Below are 12,047 nucleotides of genomic sequence, written 5' to 3' on the forward strand. Positions count from 1 at the left end.
TCTCCACAGTGGGCCATGTGCCAGATGAAAAAACTCCCCAGCCCAGCAGGCACCAGAGGTCTCCTCTGTGTCCAAGCTGTCCATTGTAATCAACTGGGAGCTCCTCAGAGTCAGCTCTGAGCTGTGGCAAAGGCCACTCATCTCCAGAAGACTCCCCCTGATTTTATTTAGGGTCCTTGAACCAGGAGGGTTGGTCCAGTGTGTGAAAGAGAGACGAATCTGATCCTAAAGGGAGAAGAGGCAGCACTTTCCTAGGCAAGGAAAGGACATGAATTACAGAGCAGTAGATTCCAAATTTGAGGTTTCCCACAGAACTGTGGAGTTCAGACATTAGACCAGGCCAAGAAGCATCAATTCAAACTTGTTGCCTGTATGAAACCAGTTCCCTGTATGAAACCAGTTGTCCCTCTCTTCTTCCATTAACTCCCAGCTCTGGGAGAGAAATGAGATCCCACAATGCAGCTGAAGACTCTCCATGTGTCCGTAGTTAACTCAGGAACAAGAAACAAAGCTGGGAAATCCATGTCCCAGGCAGGAGATGGAAGAAGTTGATTCCCCTTACCAGGAACCATATGTGTGATATTCCCATAGGTCCTACACAACATGATTGGACTTTTCAGATTACAAGGAAATGCAAGCACAAATTAACATTTTACGCATGCAAAAAGCCTGAAATAAGGATTAAGCTTTTTCTGTCTTTGTGAAACTTTCTGGAGGATCCACATGAAAATTTAGAGGTGGATTAGTTCTGTAACTTTTGATCATTGACTATTTTTCGGTTATGGAGGAGACGGAGTAAGATCTACATCTCCAAAGATGATTATGATGTTTATGTGGGCACTGTGGGAAATAGTAAAGGTTAAGAAGACTTCCAGAAAGCTGTAAAAGCAGGCCTTAGAAACAGAAAGAACAGAAAACTTAGAACTAGCTGCAGCTGCAAAGTCTGAAAGTAGAAAAAGTTACAATAGTCCAGCGAGCAAGGACATGAAACAATAGCTTGAGTTTTAGGCTTGGCTAAGATAGACCTTAAGACTGCAGAAAAATATGCTAAGCAAGATAATAGGTTTTAAGCTTAAAAATGAAGTATTGTGTATTTTTAATAGAAAGCAGACAAGCAAGCATTGTAAGAAGCAGGTGTACATGTGCTTTTAGTAATTGGCTAGAACAATTGTCTGTGAGCTTTAGCAATATGCTATTGGCTAGAAAGTTTTTTAAATGCTCTGTAACAAAGTATCTTAGGTTGGAAATGGGGGTATTCTATTCCGATCTGTTAGAGGTGGGGCAGTTATCTTCTGTTCATTCTGTTCTGTTACCATTCTCTTCAGTTTTCTTTATCTCTCCCACAGCCCATCCTCCCTCCAGGAGATCTCTTCTGTCCATGGCCACTGAGTGTCCCTGCATGGCTGAGAAAATTCCAGCATCCCATGGGGAGATGCTGTGCCCAGGGCAGGAGCCAAGCATTCCTACCTGGATCCAATCTGACTCCTGCAACACCACAGCAGCCTTTGCCCACTGCATTCCCAGAGGAGCAGCTTTCTGCCCCACTGCATTCCCAGAGGGAGCCCAGGCCCATCTCCAGCAGCCCTGGAGCTCCAGAGGAAAACTCCAGCCTTGTCCAGGATCCTGCTCCAGCAGAAGCACAGCTGGCACTGCAGGAGGGCTGAGCCCCCATGGAATGGCACTGCTGCCACCTCCCTGACCCACAGCCTGCCAGCTCTGTTCTGACTCTGGCACTGGGTTGTTTTCTTTTTCTCTACTAACGAATTTTTACATATTTATTTTTACATATTATTTTTAATACATATTTTTAAAATTTCCCTAGTAAAGAACTGTTATTCCTATTCCCATATCTTTCCGTGAGAGCCCCTTAATTTCAAAATTATAACAACTCAGAGGGAGGGGGTTTACATGTTCCATTTCAAGGGAGGCTCCTGCCTTCCTTAGCAGACACCTGTCTTTTCAAACCAAGACACAAAGAAATCTTTGGCTGCTGCTGGTTGTACGTCAGCTATTGCCATCTTCCAATTGTCTCAACCATGTAATGAGGCTGCAATAAAGCTCAAGGAACCGTCCTGTTAATGAAAAACCCCAACAGCGAGACAGCCTTCCCAGCCGAGCTCCCTCCATGCCCAGGCATCCTTACCTACGGAGCAGCAGCTTGGGGTGGTTCTTGCTCTCCAGGTTTTTGTCGATGAGGTCGGCCAGGAGCTGTTTGAGGACGTCGGTGGCGTACTCCAGCTTGCTCTGCAGCACCGTCATGATCAGCGAGGCCACGTTGCCGCGGTCCCGCATGGAGAAGCTGCGCTGCGACTCCAGCGTGCGGATGAAGGACAGCAGGAAAACCTTGTTGTTGATGAGCTGGGCAAAGAGCTTCAGGCCCTTCTCCACCCGTTCCTGCCGGTAGCCAGGGACCTGCGCAAGAAGAAAGGGAGTTTTTCCCTTTCCCTCGTTTTCCCACTGTCAAATGTCCTGTCACTCTCTCTCTCTGCTCTCATCCCTCCAGCTCCTCAGCTAAGGAAAGACAGGAAGGGAATCCATACATCATCTAAAGATTAAGAAGCCTCCCAGCCACATCCAGATGATTTTTCCAGTCCTTTGTGCCCTTCTCTGATCGGTACATCTGTGGCAGCAGCTCTCTGGCCACAGAGAGAAATGCAACTCTCCCAGGCATCATTTTGGGGAAGGCTGTGAGAAGATCAGAGAATGAGAAACAATTCTTATCTTAACTTGCTGCACCTGGTATTGTGAACATGTGGAATGTGTTATGGAGATTTGTTTACCAAAGGGTGGTTTCTTAATTCGCCAATGGTGATGCTGTTTTAATTAGAGGACCAATTAGGTCTACCTGTAGCGAACTAGGGTATGAAAGTATGGGTTTCTTAATAAAGATTATTATGATCAGCCTTCTGAAATGCATGGAGTCTATGTTAATTATTACCCAGCCAGGAGCCCACTTGCATTGACATACATCCAAAAGGGATTTCTGGTGCCTAAATGTGTCGCCACACCATGTTATATTTTTATTTTAGTCAGACTGAAGTCTTACTCTGATTTCGTCCCAAAACTTTTTTCTCATTCCTGCAAGAAACCTGCTTGCAGAGGTTTGGGGTTCAGCTTTAGGGAGCTGGAAGAGGCAGCAAGAGGGTGAATGGGAAAGAGAGCCCAGGGTGAGGTTTTGAGGAGATGAAGAGATGCAGTGAGGCACTGGCTGAGGTGGTCACCATGGAACTGGGCCTTGGTTTGAAGAGCAAGGCAGCTGAAGTTGTGAGAGGACACCCTGAGCTCCAGTAGAACCCCTGGGTTTGGGAGTTGAGGTGTTTTGGAGACAGGGACACCCTGAGCTCCAGTAGAACCCCTGGGTTTGGGAGCTGAGGTGTTTTGGAGACAGAGTCTCCTATTGATATTGATTGATAAGTCTCCTATTTCTCAGCTGTGAGAGGCTGAAGAACTCATTTTTATATGGAACAATTTAGGACTTCGGTGCTGGACCCTGGGCTCCACAGAGGTCTTTTTGATCCTTCTGGCTCTAGGCAAAGATGGAACCTAAATAGAGAACCCCAAACTCATCCCTCTACTTGCTGAAGCTGTTCCAGCCCTTGAAAAGCTTTTCTGGAAGCTGGAGGGTCTCACCACAGAGCAACACATGTCATCAAGGCATATATGAATTAATAACCACCCAAATTTGGCACTTTAAGACAAAATAAGTTGGCTTGCTTAAACAGCCAAGCAATGCAAGGCCCCTTATAGAGTTGTTACTTTTTAATTCTGGAAATTAGACTTCTGAACTCTTTTTGCATCCAACAAATAAATTACTTCCTAAATAGATTGAGGCAACCAACCAACCAACAAACCACCACCACCCATCCCGCCAATAATTATTTTTAACTCACTTGCTTGAACATTTAATATTGTCTATCCCAGGGTTATTATGGAGAATTAAAACAAAATAACAAGAAAACTATTTCGTGCTGCATCTGGAAGCAGTTAATTAGCAAATGAACTGGAAATAAGTAAGACCTTCTCACTGTGGGATCTGTGCTGGGGCCTTTTGCAATAAATAGCAATTCCTTCTGGGTGCTACAGAGAAGGGAGCAGAATGGGAGCTGCCTTCACATTGGTTGCTAAAGATGCTGACACTGAGAGAGCTCGTGAAGCTTTACAAAGGATTAAGGGGAAAAAAAAAAAAGCCAACAAATAGAATGAAAGGAAGACGGGATCAAAGGTGTTGGATTGAAACATTAGCTCAGTGTGTATCTACATAGGGGAGCATCCGTGCTAAGGCCTCTGCAGGGGTCAGATGCTGTTCTGTGATCAGCTGGATGGGGTTAATGAATGTAGGGATGGAAACTGGCTGTGAGGATAATGGAAGTGTTTGTGTGTGCACACGTGTGAGAGGGAGGTTCAGCACCCCTCGTTCCTCCTCGTTTGTTGGAGCTGCTCGTCCTGAGGGAAAGCAGCTGGATGCCACTCAACCTGTGCTCCAAATCTGTAAGGTAGCTACGTGTAACTCAGCCTCCTACCCAGTCCCACAAGCCCTCCTTGCTGACAGATCAGGTTTTTTAATGTCTCTCTCCACACAGTCGGATGAATTTTGGCTCTTCCGAGTGGCAGGAGCAAAGCCGAGCAGGCATCTCTGATTACACAGCCAGCCAAGCGTGGGCCTGCCTGTGCCAGCTCCTGCTCCTCCTTCCTGCCAACCAAGCCCAGGTCTGGCCTCCAGCAATCTCCCAGGCCCATGCCAGAGCCTCTCTGGAGCTCAGAGCCTGCCAAAATCTTTTCAGAGAGCTCAGCCAACACCTTGGCCATGGTGTGGCTCCTGATTCTCCAGCCCAGGTATTCCTAGAGCAGAGCCTGTCCATCTGCCAGAGCCTGGAGCAGATTTTAGCCTGGCAGACCTCACCTGGGCTCCCATCAAGCTCCTGTCACCACTCAGGTGATACAGGCTCTGTGTGGACCCCCAGATTTGTGAACAATATCTCACAAATCTCCATCCAGAGAGTCAGGGTGGAGGAGGAAGATGTGGGCAGGGTACGGACAGACTGACACTGTGGTTTTCTGACCTCACTGCAAACCAGACTGCAGCAAAGGTGAACCTCCCTCAGTGACAGGGAGTTATTTTTATAGAGGTTGCCACAAAGAAAACCTGGCCTCTTAGTAGTGTGAGGGTCATGCAAAGCTGAATGACACAGCCAAACATGCTCCTCTGTCATACAACAGGTTTTCCTTGCCCCTGCATGGCAGAAAATATTAAATCCAGTCTAAAACTCAAGCCACAGAAGAGTTAAGACTAAAGAGAAGCTTAATTGAGTAGGCCTAATGAATATGGATTTATGAGTCTTCCAAATAAGTGAGTGATCAGACAGAATTTAGCAGGTAACAAGTGACAGGATGAGAGGAAACGGCCTTAAAGTTGTGCCAGGGGAGGTTTAGATTGGAAATTAGGAAAAAAAATTCTTCACTGAAAGGATGATCAGATGGTGGAACAAACTGTCCAGGGGAGATGTGGGAAGTTTTCAAAAAGTGTGTGGATGTTGCACAAGGGGACATGGTTTAGTGATGGAATTGGCAGTATTGGGTTGGTGGAATCACAGACCCAGTGAATGGAACTGATGGTCTTAGAGGTCTTTTCCAACCTAAATGATTTTATGATCTAATATTATCTAAGACAACAGCAAACATTTCCCCCTTCAACCCAGATTTTTAATGAGGACCTATTTCACCCCTTGTAAAGTCATCACATCCCCACCACTGACACAGAATCTCTGGAATTCAGGACTGAACAGGGAGGCATGAGAGGAGCTAGAAGCAGGAAACATTATTGTTTTACCTCCAAATCCCTCAGGACTGGATGATCTTCAATGCCAGGGAAAAGCACTCTCATCGTGTAGGTTCGGTAGTCAAGGAAAGGGATCCCAGCTCCATCCAGGTCACTCGTCAGCTCGTGGATATCTGTCTGCAGCTCTGCAAAGGCTGGCACAAAAACAGAACAACTCAGGGAGCAGTGAAAGTCTAGGTCAGCCTCACCAGAATGGGAAAACCCCCTGACCCTCATGAATGAGAATAAGGAATAAGGCAACATGTGGAGAGGAAGAAGGCAGATGAGAGCAGGGTCGCCTTTCCCACAGCACAGCCTTTCCCCAGGGACATGTGCCAAGGCTTTCTGTGGATTTTGAATTATCAAATCCAGTTAGGAGAGGGTGGGAAAGTCTGAACTAAGGTGAAACGAGGACAAAAAACCAAAACCCTACAATTCCTATGAAGATTTGTAGGGCCAGTATGTTTATTACAGCGCTGGACGCATGTGGGGATCGTCCTCCTTTAAAGGACACGCGTTCTTCTGAGGACTCTTGATCTTTTTTTATTACCCCTTACTGGTTTACATATGCATAGAATTTTACAATAGGTTTATGCATATTCATTATATTGATTTCGTGTTATACTTGTAGCTAGATATACTTGTAGCTAGTTTTTTATCAGAAAGTACAGAAAGAACTTTGGGGTAACCCTGCCCTGCTTGCTTCAAGGTTCAAGGAGCTTTTTTTATCTCTTATCTCTTCAGCTTGGAAATTCGCATTCTTTCTCTTCAGCTGGGGCAGTTTTACTAGTTGCAGAGTAACTCTGCATCTGCAGAGTTACTAGACTAAACAGCATATTTTACTTATGCTAGCAAGCTCAAAGTTGCACATTTTACCTAAATCTAAATGGATTTCTACCCTGTTAAATTTTCACTCTGTTTCAAAGGGAAAACAGGGAAAGTCAGATTAGATCCAGGCTCGAGCCAAACCCACAGGGTTCAACACCGTGGTATTTTGGCTCAAAGCTTTGTGACTGGATGTCTCCCTTTTTTCAACATTGACACAGTGTCATCCTGCCTTCCCCACCCTACCTTCCTTGCACTCCAGGGCCACCCGGGACTCCAGGTTGTCCATCTGCATCTGCAGGCGCTTGAGGGTGAGGTCGCTCTCCCTGGACTTGCGCTTGTACGCGATCAGCACGGCCACGATGAAGATGATGAGCAGCCCGCCGGCCACCGCGATGCTGACGATGGCTGGCAAGCTGAGAGGGCTGTCTGGGGAGATGTAGACCATCCCCGGAGAGAACTCCATCCCTCCTACACGAGCCTAGAGGGAAAGCAGCAAAAGAGCTGCATTGAAACTCTCAAACGAGCAGGAGCGCAGAGGAGTTCTGTCATCATCCTGGCTGAGGGTGAATGGTGACATCTCCTTGTCTCCCAAGCCAAAAGGGGAGGTATTTGGATATGGAGCAGCTTAAAAACATTTGAAATGCCAGACCGAATCACCTCTGTTGGCACTCACCATGAATCCAGCCACAAAACGACTTGTGGTGAGACAAGTCACCAGTCACGATTTCTCCATATCAGTTTCTGGATTTTTCATTCCCCATCCTGATGTGCTGTACGGGGCACTGATGTCATTCAGTCCCAAAATACACACAGAACACAGAGCTCAAGGTATGGTCTGATGGTTCCTAACCCCACAGTGGGGCGGAGGATAGCTGACCCAGTGAGTACAGTGGGACTGCAGAAATCAGAGTCACTATTTTTTGGACTCTCCCACCAGATAAAACTGTACTTGGAAGCCTCTGGGATAGTGAAAAACCACCACAAACCCCACAAAGCCTGTCCCATTCTCTTTACAGCCCCTATCTTAGCCACACATTGTCAGGGTGACTGCAGATGTGCACCAGTAAGAGTTGAACACAGCTTTTTGTTCTCCATGTACTTCCAGAGGTTCCCAGAGCTGCTTCCAGCCTCTGGAAGAAGCTGCTGTGAAAGGGCCTTGGTTTTAACAACCAGAAAGAAACTGTGCAAACACTCCTGCTGCAAACCCAACAAAATGTTCTGCTGAAGCAAGTCCCTTGGAGTCCTTTTTTACAGCATGAACACCACTCCCAGCAGGAATCCCACAGGACACCACTGGCTCCAGGCTACTACAAGGCTGTTCAAAGCTATTTGTAGAGTAGCCAAAGCTTGAGTGGAGGGAGAAAAGCTCTGCTGACTGGCCTAAAGAATAAAAAGGCTTCTAGGGCTGTGCTGTGGTTTGGGAATGCTGGTTGTAGGTCAGCAGAAAGCTGGGAGGATGCCGTGCAAAGAGCTTGAAGGACGATGAGCCCCATCACTTCACCCCAGCTGAGCTGTGTCACAGAGAGGCACAGCTGGCCCTGCAGCCTCTTGCTGCCAGGCAGAAATGCACTTAAGACCCCAGGAATGACTGTTTCCTACTCCCAGTGTGGAATTAAACTGTTCTCTTCCTCCACTGTGAAGAGTTCTCCCTCACATTTCCTCACGTTTCTCCCCCACACCCCAGCCTGGTGTTCTGCTTTGTCCTGCATCCCACTGGCTCTCAGTTAATCTCCAGCCTGCCTGGACACTTACTAATCCCAGGGCTTCCCACATCTCAGCTCAGGCACCTACTCAGGTTTCCTCTCTAGGCTGCAGGGAGAAGAAACTGGCCCAGCTGGAGCCAGCAGAAGAGACTACAGAGCAGAATCATGAATTAATGAATTTTCCCAGGTGCTCTCCACCCCAGCCCTTCCTGGGGACATGAATCTCAGTGATTTTATCATCTCCTAGAAGTTATTGCAGTCCCAGTTGCAGCCTCAGGGAAGAAGGTTGTTTTGCTCTACCACCAGGTGTAGGCTGCTCCTCAGTGGCCGAAGAGACACAACTACAACCCTTATGTCATGGACAAGACCAAAGTGAATGTCGGAAAACAGCTAATTTCCATCCACAAGGCCCTCTCATGCCATTTTGGGATGGGGTCTGGAGACATGAAATGTCTGCCATGAAAAATAAAACTAATCCTGATCTGATCTGTTCAGGTAATAGTTTCAAGATGACCAATTGCTACCATGACATTGATGGCTTGTAGAGCATTTTCAGTGTCCAAGGAACCTCAGACACACAGTTGGGATGCAGCAGTAATGAGTTTTTCCCATCTATTTCAAGATATAAGATCCAACTCACTTAAAAATCATGAGGTTTGTTGTTGGAATGTGGCCTGCTCAACTGAGAAGACTAACTGCCAAAATCACATCCTAATCCATGCACTGGAAGTTGTTCCCTTTTGCCCTGGACCACTGTCCCAAATTTTTATCACAGCTTGCATGCTTTCCTTCCTATCAGTGGATCAATAAATAGCTTAATTCTTTTTCATTTTCTCTTTCTCCAAGCCCTGCAGTCAGACAAGTCCATTCAAGGAATATCAGACTAGACTCAAACAATCCCAATCCCAAATCCCAGTGCAGATCCATCCTCAAAGCTGCAGGCAAAGCCGTCTCCATGGGTGAGATTTCTCTCACCAAATATTTCGCGTGCACATCCGAGTTAGACACTGCAGCATGATTCCAGAGTCAACAAAGAGAAAAACCACTTTCAGGATGCAATTTATGTGAGCTGCTCCTGACACCTTTGACATTGGGATGAGGTGTTTCATTCAGTGGAAGTTCCCATTTTTCTCCATTAATGATAAGGGGATCTAAGCTCCAAAAAAGCAGGTGTTCAAAGTTAGGCCCAGCGTGTTCCCCTTCAAAGGGTGGTTTCATCACTGGGAAGGTCTCACAATCCACAAGTGAAGCTGCCATGATCTGAGGGAATATGGCTCTTGAAGAAGAAAATCTATGAGACTGCAGTGTTATTGTGAGCTTTAAAAAAAAAAAAACACCAGAAAATATGCACACACAGCCCTGCTTTACTTCTTAATCCACCAAGTGGTTCTGGAGGAAGCTATTTTTAACTTCCAGAAGACTGACCATGAACCCACCAAAGAACAACAATCTGGCCATTTTTAAAGACTATTAATCATGAATTAGTCCTAAATTACACTAAATATTCTAAATGGGCTCTGTCAGAGCCCAGTTTTCTCCAATCAAGTCTTAGTGGCCACCTGTGGGAGTTCCGGAGTTCTGAAGGAGTGTCTTTCCTGGTGCAAATTTGGCCAAATAAAATGATCCCTCTAAGGATGAGATGAATCACGCCCTGACCTTCAGCTGCTGCATTTGAGTACCTCTCCATTCATTATAGAGAGTCTTGTGTACTTTCCAGGCTGTGTTAGAAACCAGCAACCCTTCAGATGTATTCCACATCTTCCCTGCAGACCTTCTCTGGAGTAGCCACTTGTGGATCTTCCTCACATCTCTTTCTTTTCCTTGGAAAAACTTGCCTCTGAGTTTTAGTCAATCTTTTTAACCATCGCCCAGGCCTTTTATTTCTTTGCTATTTTTTTCAAATACTTAACTTTGTCATTGTGTAAAAGACAGCTCAAAAATCAAAAAAAGACAGATCAAAAGCATGTTGACATCAACGTGTGTCATTGTCACTACTCCTTCACATACAAATAATCTCTGTGTTGCACCAGTTGATTCACTCCCATGGCTCCCTCTCAGCTTGTGCCACCTCACTTTGCAAAGAAAGGGTTTGTTCAACAATTTCCTCAAGGACAGAGAGTAAAGCTTTGGCAAAATCAAGAGGAAAAATTTCTATCAGTTATCCTGGCCATCAAAGAGATGATTTGATGCCTTGAGAAGGCTGAGCTGGAGCAGAGGCTGGGCAGAGCTAAAGAACAAAGCAGGGATTTATGAAAAGGATCTCCTCCATGGATCCACCTTGGGCAGCACCAGAGCCCAGCCAGGGCTGCAGCCAAGAGGAACCAAAATGGTCCCAAAATGCACGAGCGCTCCCGGGGGCTCTCACTGGGATCAGCTCTGCTCCATTTGCACCTTGCAGTTCATTGTCCCATTCCAGCTTTAGCCCAGGCACTCCCATCCTGCTTGTTTTTCTCTCTCCAGCCCACGCTGTTTGTGCTCCTGGGCCTGAGCTTTGGATCATTTGTCCTTGGTGCCCAGCTGGAGCAGGAATTGTTTTGTCTCCCTGCTCTGTGCAGAGAGCTCCCCATCCCATAATATGAAGCTCAGCACACTAAGCACACTAAAGCAGCTCAGAATCTGAAAAATATAAAAGCTAAAACTTAAGGTACCACTTTATGTGCTCCCATCCCGAGCAGCAGAGATGCTGTGCCATGCTGGAGGAGGCACTTTCCAGCCCTGGTTGCAGGTGCAAAGTCCATCCTTGAGCACCTCCATCATCTTCCCAGTTTCCCAGCAGTATCCCTCTTGGACCAGTATCCTCAAAAAGAGATTGTTTTTTAATCTTTGGCTTCATTTAAACTGTCCAAAGCTGCAGGAGCAGGAGAGTCTTCCCAATTAGTGCAGCCTGGCCAGATGTCCATCATCCTGGATCCCCAGGGGTTGATTATTGCTCACCTGGAGTTTTGTCTCCCCAGGATTGGCTTTGTCCTTCTCTGACTAACCATATGTTTAATCATATCCATGAAAATGACAGGGAACATTTATTGCCGTGCTCAAAAGCTTTGGTTTTCACACAGAGAAAATCTCCCACTTCATTATTGCTCTTCTTGGAGAGTCTTAATGTGCTTTGCAATGAATTGAGAGACATGGTGTATTTGCATGGCTGGAGAGGATTATTACCTCTATTTTCCAGATGACAAACTTTGGCACAGAGAACTTAAGTAGCCACTACAAGGGATCCCAGCAGCAGCCGCAAACAAGACCCAAAATGGTCATCATGAACTCTGCTTCCTAAAAGTTCCCAGAAAAATCTTCTTAAAGATCAAACTCTCTGAGCCTCATTTCACTGAAATAAATAAATTAATATGTGACAGATACAGCTTTGGGAGGTGCAATAGAAAAACAGTTGTTCACAAGGAATGAGAAACAACTGATGTCAGTTGTCAGCTTTTGTTGTTCCCACCCACAGCTTGGTACAGCTCCAGGGTGTTTGCTGATATGAGGTTTATCAAGCACCAGCATCAAGGAATTCAAATTATTGAGAGGAAAGTGAAAAAAGGAGTAAATAAATAAACTGTGAGAGAAGGAGAAGCTCCCTCTGATGTAATCACCAGGTCCACTCTTCACAGGTTCCAGGAAGGATTTGTAGGAGCACACTAAGTTTTATAGAAGTCAAAACTCCAAAGTCTTCTCACACTATTGTCCTGCCTTTTTTATTTTTT

At 46.0% G+C, this 12,047-nt stretch overlaps 1 protein-coding gene across 1 annotated transcript in view; it reads right to left on the bottom strand.

Moving 5' to 3' along the window:
* PLXNA4 (plexin A4) overlaps positions 1-12,047 on the bottom strand; it is a 440,787-nt gene that overhangs the window by 39,022 nt on the left and 389,718 nt on the right. The window contains exons 20-22 of the mRNA XM_053942305.1: positions 6,887-7,121; positions 5,828-5,970; positions 2,144-2,412 (exon numbers count right to left, since the gene is read on the bottom strand). Of these exons, the coding sequence (XP_053798280.1) occupies positions 2,144-2,412; positions 5,828-5,970; positions 6,887-7,121 (647 nt within the window). The remainder of the gene's footprint in view (positions 1-2,143; positions 2,413-5,827; positions 5,971-6,886; positions 7,122-12,047) is intronic.

Source organism: Vidua chalybeata, chromosome 5 (genome assembly GCF_026979565.1).
Source record: "Vidua chalybeata isolate OUT-0048 chromosome 5, bVidCha1 merged haplotype, whole genome shotgun sequence".
Taxonomy (NCBI): Eukaryota; Metazoa; Chordata; class Aves; order Passeriformes; family Viduidae; genus Vidua; species Vidua chalybeata.